General features: G+C 34.8%; 1 protein-coding gene across 4 annotated transcripts; it reads right to left on the reverse strand.

Annotated features, from left to right (window-relative positions):
• Positions 1-1,985: 1,985 nt before the first annotated feature.
• LOC146145202 (zinc transporter ZIP10-like) lies at positions 1,986-15,250 on the reverse strand. Of its 4 annotated transcripts, none has more exons than XM_083389492.1 (17): positions 15,197-15,250; positions 11,140-11,197; positions 10,432-10,511; positions 10,064-10,140; positions 9,520-9,747; positions 9,154-9,286; positions 8,964-9,017; positions 8,557-8,729; positions 8,119-8,271; positions 7,808-7,907; positions 7,145-7,242; positions 6,906-6,951; positions 6,735-6,776; positions 6,389-6,538; positions 5,126-5,305; positions 4,216-4,307; positions 1,986-3,539 (listed from the first exon to the last, which is right to left on the reverse strand). In XM_083389492.1, exons 1-17 carry the CDS (start codon positions 15,201-15,203, stop codon positions 3,381-3,383), a joined length of 1,830 nt encoding a protein of 609 aa, XP_083245618.1. In that variant the 5' UTR covers positions 15,204-15,250; the 3' UTR covers positions 1,986-3,380. The 4 variants fall into 4 exon arrangements, with proteins under 4 accessions (XP_083245618.1, XP_083245620.1, XP_083245619.1 ...); XM_083389494.1 differs by lacking the exon at positions 15,197-15,250 and adding an exon at positions 15,051-15,131; XM_083389493.1 differs by lacking the exon at positions 15,197-15,250 and adding an exon at positions 14,758-15,039.
• Between the last annotated feature and the right edge of the window lie 2,482 nt (positions 15,251-17,732).

Consider the following 17,732-nt stretch of genomic DNA (forward strand, 5'->3'; position numbering starts at 1 on the left):
TCTTTCTCAAAACTAAGTAGCCTAATACTTTTTACTATTCATTTTTGGTTGGTAAGGCTGTTAAGCAAATTTTTTTAACATAAATTAATTATTTTTCCAGGGGGTGTTAGGAAATATTTTTCTTGTGGTCAGGTTGCTGAGGTTAGGTTCTTTTTTGTGTGTGGTGGGTAAAAAAAATTCAATGGTTATTATCCGGCGGGTACTGAGAAATATCTTTTTGAGGAAGGTCCAATTTTTTTAAAGGGGATAATATAGTTTTATTAAGACGGATTATATTTTGGATGTTGGGAGATATTCTTTTGTGTTATTTTGGTATGTTAAACTATGGGCCTTAAATTAGGGAACGAAAACATATATATATATATATAAATTTGAAAGTTTGTCGGCCGGTCGGTCGGTCGGTCGACCACCACATAATCTCACATGTTAGCCGCTAGGTCGCTGACATGGTATCTTAAGGAGAGAGACAGAGCAACGTAGCTCATACTGCTTCTTCTTAAGCAAGACGCCAGACGAGTCGGTAAAATGAAAAGAAAATTCTGTAAAAAAATTGTCTCTTTTCTAGCGAGCGAAAAAAGAAAGTCGTAAGCGCATGTTAAGCGAGCGCCGTCGCAAACCGGTCACCGTTAAGCAATTTTTTTTTTAAGGATTTTTTTCACGTATGACGCAGTTTGGTGGCGGTATTATTTGGTTGAATATTACACAAGTCTAAATAATTGCTGTAACAACTTAAAGTGTAACCTTGTTAGTAATTCTGGATCGATAAATGTCGCGGGTTTTCAGCATAACAAATTAAATTAAAGTCATAACATACTGATTGCCTTAAAATAAATAATATAAAAAATGGCAAAGCCTGGGTTTTATGTAACTGGTAATCTTATTTTTACAGTATTAAATAACTCATTCGCAAGAATCTATGTCAGCGCTTCTCAACCGGTGCGCCGCGGCGCACTGGTACGCCATGGAAGGTTGCCAGGTGCGCCGCGAGCAAAAGGAAAAATTTTGTGTTATGTAAAAATTATTTTTTACTTTCCTGTTAAGCTTAGCTCATTAATTCCACCCTACTTTCAAGTACAAAGCACAATAAGACCTTCAAAGCAACAGCATCTAAATCAGATAATCTATAATACCATAGTATTAAGACCACCGTCATATAATATCTCCTACGCAGTAATAACCACGACAGAATAAGATCTAAAATAGTCTACATGAGACCTAAACAATCTAAACATGTCGAAATAATCGCCATGTACAATTTCATTAAGGAAATAATCATAAGAATTAGGCAATGCGAACTAACAGTTTAGCAGTATAGAAGGAGAAAAGAACCGCCGGTCTAACATTTGTCTTTGTGCGGCTTTTGCTGCAGTGAACCTGTCGCGTTTATCACGTCACCATTACAAGGCCTTAAAATCGGACTGTCCCGGCTAAACCGGGTCGTATGCCAAGCTTAATTAAAACCTGCATCTTTACTACTGGTGTACGACTACGTACTGAAATAGTGAATGCGACACAACACATCTGATTGTTACTTGTTCTATGACGTCACGGTATGACTTAGTTTTCTGAAGCCATCTCTAAAAAAATTATTGGCAGCCGTCTTAGCTAAAAGGTTGGGCAACCCTGCCCTAGTTTCATATTGGTGTCCACGTTATGATGCGCAAAAGACACGTTCTTATTGACCGATTCGTTATTATTTCCCTTGCAAAGGCTCTAAAGTTGGTAAATATAACCGGTACTGCATAGGATTTTTCTACCAACGAAACAAAACAACACAAGGTGTACACTGTATACAGTTGGTTAACAAAAATTACATCGAACTGTAAAAACAGTCAATATCGTTTGACGCCAGGTAACCTCGACTACCGCTAGTTTAAAAACTCCAGAAACATTTATGAATCCTGGAAATAGCTGGACCACTAATTTAATAGTTGTTGGTCATATTTTCTGTCTTTACATATGGACAAAACCTCACAAAGTTAAGCTACGTAATTTTATTTCATACTGGGAAAAAGCAGTCGAATATTGGAACAGAGGGATGTGAAACGAATTGCAAAACCGCGCCAAGTTTTAAACCAGGACGGAAAAATCAACGACACAAAGACATGTCAATTTTTTGAAATCTGACAATACCAAGTTAAGGTATAGACAGCCAAGCATATATACAAACATTTCGAAGAACCAACCCGAAAAAACAACTACCAACGCAAGCACTCAAAGCATACACAAGTGCGCTATATACATTAAACTAGTAGCAAAGGTATAAATTAACGGAGTTACGTTTGGCTGACAAGACTTTAAAAGTTTAAGCAAACGAAATCAATTTCGGAAAAATAAATTATTGAACTTTCGCATTGTTGAAATTCGAAACGATAACAATTGGGTAAAGACTAAAACAAACAAAAAAATGAACTTCTTAAAGCTAAAGCAATACGATTTATCTAACCTTAACTCGCTATTTTTGTTTATTGAACAGTAGTTTCTAACAAACTTAATAGGATCACACAAAACATAACGCGTTAAGTAACTTCGCAAATATACAAGCCTTTAGGTATAGACGAGCTTTGAGCATCATCATTTAAGCACGAAAATGCATTACAACAAATAACACCGTATTTATTACAGAGTACGGCGATCAGTAATAAATAACTTCGACCATGTGTCACAATGGTGTTATTGGAAAAAAAAAACACAGTAATGAATTTTTAGTGTTGGCGAACAGCCAACCGTTTTGCAGACGATAAGATAAAGCAGCTTGACAAACACACAAATAAAGGTCGAAAATTTAATGACCAAAAAAACTTGTCTTGGAACAAACGGAATAAGGAACGAACTAAAACTGTGCATTGGAACTGCTGGTAAAGAATGGCAAGTGTCATCAGAGCACCGTAACATTTTTTCAGTTACGTCAGTATAGAGCAAAGAGAGTAGTTTCGGTTGTCTTTAGCAGCTTAGAAATCTCTGTTTGTCGCAACAACAATTAAAATTTGGCTTTACGGGATAGATTTCCAAATGGTCGGGTGTGGGAAGGCAAATTAGTATTACGGGCATTAAGGTATTTTGATTTGATATAATTTTATGCATAGTTTTTGCTGCTAATCGGTTTCTAATATAGGAGAGGTATCCAATCGTTATTTAGCAACATTGGTGATAAATTTTAATCAACTTTAAAAGAACGAAATTAGCATTTCTACTTCTACAAACACATTTAACAAGGGCAACAGCAGTGGTCAAGTTTGTTTTGTCACAAAACATGGTATTTAGTCATTGACAATGAGTTAAGAGTTTATCCAGTAAAAAATATATAATTAAAATAAAACTATACAACGCTGGTGTTTTTTTAATTTGTAGTAAAGACGAAAGTGGGTGATCGGGGGAGTTTAGTGGGCGTGGCCGCTCAGGCCAAACACCGTCTGAAAAGAGCCTTCGTAGAGGGCTATAAGCAGCATGATCGAGATTCCCATGACAAAGCCGACGTTTTGGTAGGCGAAGCAGAAAAGGCCGTCTTTCTTTAGACTTGATTCCAGCATTTGTGGGAGCTGGAACGACAGATACATTCGCTAAGCTGGTAACTTAAACTCAAAAAAGAAGAAGTAGATATGTCAAACCAAACAGGACACAGAACAAAACGATCCACTTTATATCATTCGTTAATATATATAATTCTGCGCATTTGGTAAGCTTGTCATCTAGAGTAAACTACGCTTAATTGACACACACCTGGCACTAAACCCGAGGTAAACAATTAATAGATGGCATTCGGTCAATCAAGCAAAACATAGACTACAAAATAAAACAAGTTTAGCTACGATCTTGTAAGGTTCTATCTAAGAGACTAGTATACCGATGTTCAAAGAAGAATATCATAACTTCGGGATTCGCAATTAATTCTGTCGTTTATATCGGGTAATTGGTACCAGTAAAATTTATTATAAAATCATTTAATGCAGAAAGTCGCTCCCAATTTTTAAGTTTATGTATAAGTGCCCAACTTTGCGGTGAAAAATTATGGTGCTTACTAGTGGCGCTGTGAATAAAATGCCATAGGCTAGCATAGGAGAGGCAAACCTTTAAGAGACCACGAGTCACATTTCTTGCTTGGGTAACCGCAAAAACACACCTTACATCAGGGCAGAAATGAATATCACTATGCAACTTCCCCCACTACTATATATGACACGTTGATATGCTACTTTAAACCACAAGGCGACTTACCATGTCGACGAGAGCCACGTATAGAAAGCCACCAGCCGTGACAGCGAGAATCCAGAGTTTTACTGACGTCGTGTATTCGCCAATCACCATTCCTGGAGATAACAGTAAAACTGATGCGTTACCAAAAAAAAAAAACGCCAATCATCGCTGTACCTTTAACGCCTAGGATTCACGCGATTTTTTATCTAAAATAAAAGAAACGCTATTCAAATAGATATTTTTGTATCTAAAGGGATTGACTAGACAGGAGCTTCGCGTTCTTAAGTATGTAAAATGTTACAAAGTTCGTTTTACCATTAGGGCAAAATAATACCAACAAAGTTGTTAAGCCACTTTTTTCTCCAAAAAACAATTTTTTTTTACAGTTTTCTAAGTAAAAATATATCTAGGACAGGTGATTTACAGAGCTATTGTTGGATAATCTAATATACTAACTATTTTGGCTGAAATGCATCTCCAACATTTGATCATGGAGGTGACAGTTTTCTATGGTATAACTTTTTATCGAAATCATGCGCCTAATGTTGAATAACTTTGTGCACCTGAATGCTACTAAGGACAACTATGTACGTGCTTTGTATGACAACAGTATTTTGACGTTTCACGATTGTAAGTGTAACTATACTATAACGTTACTTTTACCACCTAAATGAGTATCAAAACTTTTAAATGTTTTTTGGAAATTGTAACAGTCTTCTCGAGTCTATTATTAACTCGAACAACTTTCTACAGAAAGCTTCTGTATTATACGAACCTAAGAAAACACATGGGAAAATATTATATTTTATAAGGGCAACTTTTCATCTACACTCTACAGTACACTGTGAACTTTTGTCCTTGCCTTGCGCATGGTTTTTGGTTGCGATTTTAACTTTTTAAGTTTCAACAAGCAAGAAGCAATCCAGCCTACCGATAATAACGCCAAAAAAGGCCAGACAGGCGCACATCCCGTTGTAGAGCAACGCCTGCTTGATGGACATGCCCGCGTTGATGAGCACAGCAAAGTCGCCCAACTCATGCGGAAGTTCGTGACAGAAGATAGCCAGGGAGGTGCTGAGACCGGCCGGTATGCTGCTGCTGAAGGCGGCACCTGAACGTGAAAGGAAATGAACGTTTGAATTTAGCGTTTGGTTGTTTACTTTTACTGCCTTCATAGTGCGAAGAGCCAAGCCTCGCTTTAACTCCTACAAAGGAAACGCGCCAGCGGGGATCCACGATGTAAATTGAACAGCGTCTAACCACGTTTTTCGCATTTTTTAAGCCCACGCTGAATTTACTTAGTCGCTTCTAAACAACTCAGCATAAATTGTCAGTTGTTGACCCGGAGAGTTAAGTGTGATTTCAAATGGTTTCACAGTGCGTTTAAAATAACTTATCGTTAGTACATTGGATTGGAGCGACACCTTGAAAAGATGATCTGGAAATTTTACCAACCAAAACAATAATGCATTCAATTTATTACAAATGGGGAAAACTAGAATAAATGCGTAAGGTGCTTATGATTGGCAAACCTCTTTTTGAAAGGTGAAAACTATTTAAGCGAAACCGTTCTAATTGGATATCGGTGCCAAAAGCAATTTTAAAAAAGTGGTAACATTTTTCATAAATTATGTAACTGTACATAATAATGCCAGGACTGACAGACATAAAACGGCTCAACTATGTACATTTTTAGCAGACGGTTACTTCACACTGTAATAAATGTTTTAATAATTTAGAGAAAGGGATTGGGTACAGGATGTGCGGATTTTGAAAATAAATAGCAAATCCAAATTTTCAGATATAATATTGTGCGTTACTTGCCGTTACACGATATTAGCTCAAATAGAGTCTGTGGTCTAGAATAGCCAGATAAGCTTATGTGAATGTGGTTACCGCTCGATTTTGTCGATGGCTTCAGGCATTAGCTTGTGTGTGAATGCGAACAGTAATTTCCAAGGAATGCCAAATATTTTATAGAATTACCGCAGTTTGAAGCGCTCCCTTTTAGTACACAAATGAACCTTTATGTTGCATAGCTCCGGCATTCTAGTCGAACGTTAAAAGAACTATTTCTTTGCATGTTTTTTTTTTTAGATCAGTTGGTGGTCATACTTAACATTTCACTTTAATAAAATGCAGGTCAGGAGTGGACACATGTGACATGGTGCGCGCATGCATATGAAACACTCACCAATAGCCAAACCGTCGCTGAAGTTGTGCAGGCCGTCGCCCATGACAATCATCCAAGCCATGTCCTTAATACCAGAGTCGGCTGCGAGATCAGGGTGGTGATGATGGTGTCCGTGGTGGTGTTGGTCATGTTGATTTGCTTCGTCGATAACTGCAAAGAGTGGCAATTTAATAAAATTAGTATTTTATTTAGAATACTTTATAAAGAAAATGACCTTTAAAGTTCTTTTGAAGTAAAAAAATGATCTTTGACGATCTTTTTAAGTAAAATTTACTTTGAAAACAATTGAAGTTTGACTTTTACAAGACATCTTGCTATATAACTTTTTGTTCTTGTACAAACTGACCTATTTTGATTTCTGGAACTACAACGGATTCCTCAAGAACGCCTGTAAAGGAAAAGGGCATGAACCACAGCACAAACAAATATTAATGACTAGGGTCATTATGACAAAACAAACATTACATTAGGAGACTAGCAAGTAACAATTTAAAAAATATTACTAAATTAATCTTACCACAGTTTGCTTTTCCACTTGCTTCACACACTTTATGATCACAACTCTATAGAAAAGAAATAAAGAATTATAAGTACAAAAAAATTCTGAAAAAAAATACAAAGAAATTCTGAAAAAAAAATTAAAAACGTTACGCATTTATATAGTGGCTTGTTTTTAAGGCTGTTTAACGTTCAGTTCTTATTGTTTAAAAATAACACAGATTAACATTTATTCAGGCAGAATCTTACGGGACTTACTCTGGCAGATGGGAAGCCACTGTCACGTGATTCCAAAATCACACCATCGTCATAATTTGACATAGCAGCATCTATTTTACTTGGCTGGAGCAGGGTAACTAACAACACAAAAAGTGATAAGGACAACCTTGGTATATGAGATGCTTTTTATATGCTGATAGCGGTAAGTATCACGATATGATCTGATTCACGTGACGCCATTACTATGCCAAAACAAATAAAATAGATTCTAGATTAAATTAAATCGCCCAAAGACTATTTCCCCGGGTTATGAGGTAAAAATTTTCAGCGTTAAGAAGTTTAATTACCATTTCAATGAATTTTATAGTCGAATGATAAGCCGCTAGCCCGCTATATTTCATTTCATTTACGGCGGTTAAATGCAACACATTGTTGTAGGAAGTTTCCTAAGTACTTAAGCCAAACTGCCTTTGAAAAACAAATAAAGTTAAACAAATTTTTAGCAAAATTTCTCCTTCGCCAAGGGTAGCACTTGGCCTTCAGGTTTTGCAGTGGAGTATATTTGACATTGGCGATTTTTGCTTTGGCATTGTAGGACGCCATTTGGTATCAGTGCCAGAATAACACAAAGCGTACTGGATAAGCCTATCTGACATGACTTTTATGAAATATTTAAAAAACAGGTAAACTTGTAAACCACACCTTTGACGTCAGGTTCACTGGACACAAAGTCGCCGTAACTTTTGACTGGAGACACAACTGTAAGGTCGGAAGGTGAACTGACTGGCTTTCTCTTTTTTTGCTGAGCAAACAACATAGAAGAATAGACATATAAACTTAAAAAGCGAAACCCACAAGTCCACAACGTACTGGTTTTAAATGTTTAACACACTAAATATCTCAACATCATCTAAACAAAATGAGACAATTCAAACACAAATATACAAAAATTCTTTCTTACAACCATAAATAAAATTGCTATTTATTGGGATAAACTAAAAAATATTTCATACCTTGCGTTTTCTTATAAGACCCATCACACTTTCAAAAACGAAAAATACGTAGATTCCAATTACTGCTACAAGACATTTCATGACCTTTTTCTGTTCCTCCTCCACAACCCCTTCAATACTGTGGTCATGACCCTCGTGCCCTCCAGCCATTGCCTTAACAAAACAAATATGGAAAGTGAATTCACATTTTTGAAAGGATTACCACATTGAAAGGTATTAATTAGAAAGTTGCCTATTATATACACACGAGCTTACCATGTAGACTGGAATAAGTACAAATAAAAATATGAAAAGTGTGCAAAATATTCTGTTATAACCTTCTTACAAAGAAATTGCAGCATAACATGAAGCAGTTGAAATAGGGCAAACAATAAAAAAGCTAACTTTGTCAATTACAGCTTCTTCAAAAAACAGAAAAATGTACGCTTTAATTCTTACATGAGGCAGAAGATGCAGAAGTCCATCACCAATCAAAGTTCCAACTGCAAGAGCGACCAGAAACGAAAGGAGGCGGTGGAAATAAACCGAATGTTTCATCAAAGGCACAATCATTATCCCAATAACGCTGAGGAGGCTAATGAGGGCCACTGAACCAATTGCTATGCCCCAAACTGAAAGTAAAGCAAATTGTTTTAAATCCCTACCTAGACCAAAGTAGTCAAAAAGTCCAATGTGGATGATGGTTTTAGTTTATTTTAACATAATTTGCAGCTGGAACTTTACCAAAAAAATTTGTCAAAAACAACTATTATTTCAGGTTTCATACAAACTCTAAAATTGATAATAATTGCTTTAACTACAGTTAAATTTTACTACACCCAAAACTTAGGAAAATATTATTTTACCTTTCCCACGATCTTCACTAGATGGAGAGCTTGCATGGCTTCCATGATCATGCACTAAACAAATGTATAAAAAATGCTTTAAGAACCATATAGTGGCCATATCGAAAGGTAAAAGTACAGCTTATAAAAACTATAAACTAATCACTCTGGTGTCTTCAAACTTTAAATACCTGTATAAATAAGCACATACCAGGTTTTGCACAATCTTCTTGAGAAAGATCATACAAAAAGCGTGGAAGTAGCAACCAGAAATCAGTAAGCTTTAATTCAGCCTCTTTTTCTCCAGTGTGTTCTTGCATTGCATCGTTTTCAGATGCTAGGCACTGTAAAAAAATTAGTGTGTTTGAAACAATTCTGAATGGCAACAGACAGTGAAAGACAAGCTGTGTGTCACTGTAATTTATGTTATTCTCAACAATATTTATGTTAATTTTTTTATAACTACCCCACCCTAACTGAAACACTTGACTTATTATAGAACTTTTATGGTTATAGAAATATTATTGTGATCTGGCTGTTTTGACATTAAACTGGAAGGGGAAGTTGAATTTCCTACCAGAGAGTTAAGAACAACATCTGGATCAGTGTAGTTATCTGCATACAGGAAACTTTCATCATAATCGTCATAGAATGAATACAAGTCACTTTCTTCCTCCTGTGTTTTGCCTTCTTCAAGGATTCCAACTTGAGTTAGAAAGTGTTTCAAGTCTGTATTGTTGATTTCAGGGCCGCTCCTGAACTCGTCAAACATGGCTTCAGTATAAGCTAACATGTTGTGCAAGACCTGAAAGGAATAACAGACTTATTTAAAACACTAATTAACATGTAAATAAAAAAAAACATTACTCATTTAAAAAAGTATTATGGTTGGAGGTTTAGTTAAAAGGTATTAAAAATACTGAAGCCCATTAAGATAAAAATTAACAAAAAGTTATTTGAAACGGTCTAAATGTTATCTACTTCTATAAGAGCTTTCAAAAACTTACTACTTCTACTAAAACAGTGTTTGGCTACTCATTCTGAGGTTAAAAGGCCACCCTAATACAAATTATGTTGTGATTGTAAAACATCAAAAAATAATGGGACAAAGTAAAATATACCCTTTTTGATGCATTGAATTGAAGTGTACAAATACCGCCATCACATTGACTATTGAAACCTGGCACTTGTGCAAGTTCTAATTGAAAAAATGTGTAAAGAAAAAACTTTTAGCGAAACATTCAGCATAAAAATTTATACAATTATCTAATTAAACAAATTTTATCTTGTAAAGGCCTTAATGCTTTGATCTTTCAGCAAACATTTACATTGAATGTTAGGTCTACTTAGAATAAAGACAGTATGCCAATCAACCCAACAGCTAGCACTTATGCAGGTGGGGTATTAATACTTTTCAGATATAATTATATATTTTTTATGGTGACAACTTTCCACCTTCATGTGATCATTTTACTTTTAAGTTACTTACCTTGACTGTCAGTAATCGAACCAACCGCAGAAAGGCTAAGCAAAATGTATATCAGGTGGCTTTGGTTCAAAAAGTAAAACCTACAAATTAAAATATATTAATTAAAAAAATGATTACGTAATTTGGAACCTGTTGTTTGGCGATTATAACTCTTATATATCTAGATTCTAAAATATAACAGCCCTATGCTTTAAACTAGATAAACAGCAGGATTTATTCCACATTTTATTATATCTAATTTTATAAAGTCTTCCCAATAGGAATCTTACATGAATATATTTATAATAATAACATATGATTTGCAAGGAAAGCATTGGTCCTAATGACTCTTTAGTTGGTTAACTAGCAATTGTTGTAATATTTGAACAATTAAATTGTAAAATGTGGCGACGTTTCTGTAATGCCACAAGAAATTAGATGTTTTTTAGTGTTCCTTTTTATAGAGAGTGTTCTATTTTTTCAAACCTTTATTTCCTTAGCGGACTAGATTCACTGGGGTAGTCAATATACTGTTAATCAATGTAACTGCCAGTAACCAAAATTTCCAACAGTTACATTTATGGAGGTATCAGTACATTTAAATTAAAAAGCACATTATAAAAATAGGTTTATTTAAACTGACCAAAACAATAGCTTTGAATAACTTAAGACTGTACAATAAGCCTGCACAAATCTAAAGACAGTACAACAATGGTAAAAAATACTCACAATGGATTGTTCTTCACATGCATTGGCCATGATTTTTCGTAAACTGTAGAGACTTGTGCTAAGTTAAAAAAAGCAATTGAGATATATTTTTGATAAATTAAAATATTAATGCCATATTGAAAAAATCGGGTCTCCGAGCAGTTGACCCCTCAGCTATGAGTGTAGCTGCGCATTTCAAGGAGAATCAGCTTTATTTCATTTTGTATTAGTTTGCCATTAGAATTGTTTACCAGCATTGGTTTTAAAAATTATTAATTTCACTTTGGTACGATGTTTAGTATATATGTATATATATATATATATATATGTTAAATGTTCTATAGTTTCCTCAACTTTTTATGCAGGCAAAAACAGATATAGGCCAAAATTTTTTTTTAATTAATGTAAAAGTAAAAGTAGCTAAGGGATTCATTTTGCTATACCTCATTTGCAAAATTATAATTTTAGAATCATTTTGCAATCAAAATGTTGGTTTTATATTTATTTTTGCCACCTCAATAGAAAAATCCCATTCCTATTCCCAGTGACAAACTGGCAACTAATGCCTAAAAGCTTTACCTTTAAGAAAATTTTTGAGCTATTGTTTGCTTATGGAAGGTATGGTCCAATTTGGTGACACAGTTTTCAAGCGCTATATAAATAAAGCTTCTCACAAATCACAATACTTCCCAGCGTTGTACGATGCATGAAACTTTACATTCAGTTAAAACCTACTTTAAATCTATTGTTTTAAAAACATGCAACACTCTATTATATACCTAATGCACGACCTTTTACATAAAATGTTTTGCTGAGTTAAAGCACAGTGTTTTTAAGATTTATTTTTGTATGAGGTCATGGATGACATACCTTTTTAACGTTATCCATAAAAAGGCAATAAACTTCAGTATGCAAGCTGTCAAATAGTTTTTATATCAGGACTTTTCCATTTTTTGTGCGGCCCTTCACCTTCTAGATATTTTCCCTAAATAAGGCTACGAGTGTGCACCATGTTGGGACTTCTGCTCTATCAGTTTCCTGTTTGAAGTGCAACATAGGCTGCCACGCTACACTAATGCAGATAAACTGGAATGCGAAAGCATCTATCACAAAACAATTTCATTCATAAAGTTTTACTTGTGTCACGTTATGATAAAGAATTGTTTTGCAACAATTACACTAACACTTGTCTGGTAAGGGCTTGTCACACATATTGACTTAAATGTTATGTTTAACAGCTGGTATTGAATTAAGGCTGTTAATTAAATAGTACTCAACCGGTCCGTATGAGAAAGGCGACATTGGAATCGCTGAAAAAGTTATTACCGAATCCACAAGTAGACAGCACTGACAAAATTGCAGCAATTGCAGCCTAGTAGCTCATTAGTTTTTTTTAGTAAAAGCTTAAAATATGTATTAGTGTTTCTTTGATGTTCGGCCATTCTGTAAGCATTACATTTCCTAACTGGCCTGTGTTTCAAAAAGGTTGCCTACCCATGGTTTATATAACCAAAGGTTTAGGTTTTTCTGCTGTTTTTCTTATATCATATGTGGTATACGAAAGTTTTTCACATACAACAATCTTAAAGTAGAAGACTTCAACGACGTGTAGCCTACTTAAACAGTTGGGCACAACACTGCGCATTGTAACATACGGTAAGTCCAAAGTAGACAATTAACTTTATGTTACGTGACAATGCTGCAAATTACGGAACTGGCGAAGTTCTTAATTTGGTAAACAAGCTTTTAACATCTTGCAATTGATACATAAAAATGTAATACATTTGGAGCGGCGGTTGAGAACCACTGCCCTATATTATACTTTGTTCCAAGTTGAACTATGGAAATATATTTTGTTTCTCACTTTTTTTATATGGCATCTTGCATGGTGTGATTCATATACATTTTAGTCCAATTTATCTTAATTTTGACTGTTAATGTTGTAATTTTAAACAATATTTGTATCTCCTTATGTGCCTCATGCAGTATTAATCCTTTTGAAATTTTGCTGATTTAAAACAAATTAACTCATTTTTAAAGCGCTGCACATGATTTAATGGGTTTTAGTAACATATTTGGGAACTACTTCGCTTGAGATCAAAGGTGTTTTTTAGATTAATTGTATTATAGTGTAACATTGTGACGTCATCCTAAAAATTTCCATGCCCCCTCGCAGAATGTAAACTTCACACATTTACGGTATATAATTTAAAAACTAATTTAATAATACCTAATTAAAACCTGCACCCTAACTTTAGCATTGATTTATTAATTATCTTGGATTAAGCACGAACCTGGGTTGGCATAAATTGGGACAATTAATAAGACCTAAAGAAACAATATCTTAAGCTTATTTATCTATAACAAAATAGTATAACTTTTAATGCTAAATAAAAAGTAATATCTAAGATGGAATAAGTCCTAAACCTGTTGTAATTAGTTCTTTACTTATCAGATCCAGCCTAAATAACACCTAAAACAGTACGGAGAGGGTATGGGATGACAAGGTGCCATTGGTCGGACATATTCTGTTATGGTATAACCTTTCACAACCTAGTTTAAACAGCGCCACTACTGAGCACCCAACTGTTTACTCCTGTTTCAGGTTTGGAGAGTGTAGTTGACAAGGTAAAAAAATAGGCTTTATATTATTAGGGAGTTAGTGATGAAGTAAGTCAAGGGTGGGCAAACTGCGGCTCGCCGGTATTTTTTTTGTTGCTTTACTAGGTGAATAGTAAAAGGCTACCAAGTTTACCATTTATGGACATTTCTTTTCTTTATTTAGACCAGCATTTTGTTTATGATGTCACACTAGACATAGAATCCAAAGAGTTAGTTCACAGAAGACTGATATCGATAAATATTGTGCGTGTTATTTTGCTATTACCCGTATTATTATTGTGTTGATTATATTCCATTTTGTCATATTCGGATTCTGTTATTATTGCTGACTTTCCATTATTTACCGTTTTTGTATTGAAATAATTTGAGGCTCTCTGGTACTTGGATTTGCTGCAATTGGCTCTTCCATTAAATACATCTGCCCACCCCTGAAGTAAGTGCTTGTTTTGTGGCTAGTGACTATTGTTTAAGTTATTTATAAAAATGAATGGTTCATGACTTTGTAGTCTTATGACCGTTTATAAAAACAGGTAAAACATAAAATCATTATTTACTTTTTAACATAAATATATATTTCGCCCATAAGGAAATGAATCATTCGTACGAATTAAAAAACTGACGATGCCTTATAGGCGAAATGTATATTTCTGTTAAAATTTAATTAATGATTTTATGTTTTACCTGAATTTATAAACAAGTCTTAAAATTAACATACAAAAACAAAAATCTTTCTTTTACATTTTATTGTCTACGGGAGATTCCTTACTTCCTGAGTGTTTTAGCTTAGTTAGTGTAGGTTTTAATGCATTGTTATGTCACACATAATGTTTTAGTAACAGTGGAATAATTCCTAAGTAATATATATAATTGGGAAAATTAAATTTATTGATTTAAAGCTGGATGCTATCTGATCTTAAGCGTTAATTAAAGAGAGACTCCTTACAAAGTAAAAGTTTGTAGGAAACAACCTGTCACCTATTTTACACAGATTAAATTACACAGAAGTAGAAAATATACCTTTAATTTTTCTCTAAAATTGTTAGGTTTGCATTGCTAAAGAAACAAATGAACTTCAACTGGTCTACAAGCTGAAAATTTTATTAGAGCAATACTTGTCAAAGAGTCAATTGTTATTTGTCCGTCTTAAAAGTGGTATATATACAGTAAAAGGTATGCTGGATGCACAGAATGTAGTTTTACTACGCTGATATAGATCTTAACAAATTCAAAACATCTTTTAATGCTACCCATCGTTTAAGAAACGTTAAAAATACATTAATCACATTTTTAGATGGTTTGGAAAAACTTACCCAAAAAATGCTTACAATCTAATCCGGTAAAATCGAACACCCAAACTATCCTAATGCTCGCTAATTGATTATAATATTAACTTCAATGTCGTTTAGGTGTACTAGTAAAAGATTTTGTCAAAGGAACAGCTACTTCTGGTACTTACCCATCATTTTTCACACGGAACGTTCGTAGTGCCGGGTAAATCTTGAGAGTGCCGTGTGCAAAAGAACAACAAATTACGGGCTCGTAGTATTTATAGGCCGCTGGTGGCGCCAAACGAATAAAAATATTTTTTTTGTCAAAAATTTTAACCGTTATTTTAGTATGATTGGTATCCTATTTTTTATAATATCTATTTTTTAATATGAAATATAAAAAAAATAGGCGACAAGTGTCGCAGTAAAAAACAGGCAGTCGAACAAAACCCAACCAAGATATTTATAAATCGGTTTGTACTTTTTTTTCCGAAAGTAACCAAACCTGAAACTGTTTTGGCAACATTTCAAAGATTCGAACCGAAACTGAAGCAAATATGTTGAAAACAATTAAACCCTACCTAACCTATTTATATTTACTCTAGCAAACTACATATTAAAAAATCACATGTGTTTGGCGATCCATGTATGAAAAAGTGTTCAGCATCAACAAGCTTAACCTTTTTTTAAGATGGTTAATTATATTGTACATATAAAACAGGGTTGGATCCAGGTTTATGTTTTCGGGGTCATGGATGTAGCGTTCGAAAGTTATTTTTCTATCTTACTACACTGCATTGTCAAACTTGACGTCACAATGCACGTGACCGTTGTCCACTGACGTGTGACCAACACCCGGACCGAGCGTGATCGGCGTTTTCGCGATTAATTTTAATCTTCTTATATATACAAAAAAGAAAGTTTGTCGGCCGGCCGTCGTCGGGAGACAGACAGAGCAACGTCGCTCATATTGCTCCCTCTTAAGGAAGTCGCCGGGCGCGTGCGTAAAATAGAAAGAAAGTCATGTGCTCCCAGACAGAGAAAAAATTGTTTCTTTTTATGTGAGAAAGTCGCGCATCTCAAGCGAGCGCCGTCGCAAACCGGTCACGGGTAACTTTTATTTTTTAGGCGTTTGTTAGCAATTCTGGATCGATAAATGTCGCTACATATTTTGCTGCTGTGTGTAAAAAACCGTGTGGAAAGAGTAATTTAATTTGAATCCTTATAAACAAGGTTGCCATCGACATGGACCCCAAAATAAGGACAACCTATAAATTAGATTAGCATTTGAAAAACGTTTTTGGACATGCATTGTATTAATACGATCTGTGTCATATCACATTCCATACTTCTTGCCAGAAACAATCTGCTCCAGCAATTTATAAAGGTTTTTGGTTTGTTTTTTGGTCTACTCCTGGCAATTTTGCTTGTAGAACGCTATTAAAAAATCCGACACATAACGCGATCGACCAGGTGAAATGCGGCGATCGCACGGTTGATCACGATCGAAGTGTTGGTCACCCCTGCTTATAGCTTTACTGATTTAATCACAGTGTCGACTGCACTGCCCCATTACCAACCACTTTGCAAAAAATGCTGCCTTCGTCGCACCCTATTTTACTGTAGCCTAAACGGCAGTAACCTTGTACTGCTGTTTACTAAAAATGTCGTCGGCTGCTGTATCGTCGTACCCTGCGTCATTTGCTTGAGCCGCGTGTTATTGCCGATGAATTAAAAAAGGCAATTTCCATATTACTAATAAGTAATGTTACGGATAGTGTAATATCTTGGCTAGAGTGCTGAATAGTGCGTAAAGTATAGGAAAATATTTTAATTTCCATAATTGTTGCACTATGTGGATCTACACGTTCAGTAAAATAAATTTCATATTATGTGTTTTTGTTTTTTTCGCAATGATCGGATATCTCGGTGCCAAATCGTTCTCGGATGGCCAAGTTATTCCCTGTTAATCATCATTACATTTACATATTATGTTGGCCCATAACGTGCCAGTGTTCTCATATCTCGTTTAATAACCGATTGTTTAAAAATTACTTGGCAATTTCACAAAAAATGGTTACTATTAAAACCGCGGCATTAAATGCGATATTTTGCGAACTCTACCTAAATTTTGCGCGGTAACAGACTTAAAGAATGTTATTCAACATAAAAGTCTTGCGTTTGAAACAGTAAAATTTGTTTTTATTAGGACAATATACCTAATTTGATTTTTATGTCTACGCAGTAATTTGATTTGACAGGTGTGGTATAAAACTTGGCTAAGGCCGCCCCGTTAATCTCCTGCATGACAATGAACAGCGATGCTGTGGGTTAGTCTTTCGTGTCAGCTTACACGTCTCGAATATTTTACGTAACGAAAACCCGTGACATATATTGATCGAAAATCACTAACAAACGTAAAGTCGTAGCAGCAATTGTTCAAATTGCGCGAAGTTCAGGCAAATACGTAATCCCGGTAGGTACCATACTTCATTCAACGAAAGAAAATCCCCTTTGAAAAGTAAATTTGCTTAGTGTTCAAACCGCTGCAATAAATGCGACATTTTGCTAATTCAGTCCAAATGTACTCGGTTAGGGTTGCTGTACACGTTGTCTATGTAAGTGTATTAATGCCTCATGAAAATTCTTTTACGTGGTTAAACAAACTGTAAAAAGCTATTAAACATAAAATATAAACTTTGCCACTTTGCGTGGGTAAACATA

Source organism: Ascidiella aspersa, chromosome 5 (assembly GCF_963924565.1).
Source record: "Ascidiella aspersa chromosome 5, kaAscAspe10.2, whole genome shotgun sequence".
Classification (NCBI taxonomy): domain Eukaryota; kingdom Metazoa; phylum Chordata; class Ascidiacea; order Phlebobranchia; family Ascidiidae; genus Ascidiella; species Ascidiella aspersa.

Coding starts and splice junctions, on each gene's coding strand:
- LOC146145202 (XM_083389492.1), bottom strand. Junction 10,141..10,431: donor TTCGATTACTGACAGTCAAG/GTAAGTAACTTA, acceptor TTTTTCAATTAG/AACTTGCACAAGTGCCAGGT. Junction 6,952..7,144: donor GTGGCTTCCCATCTGCCAGA/GTAAGTCCCGTA, acceptor TCTTTTCTATAG/AGTTGTGATCATAAAGTGTG.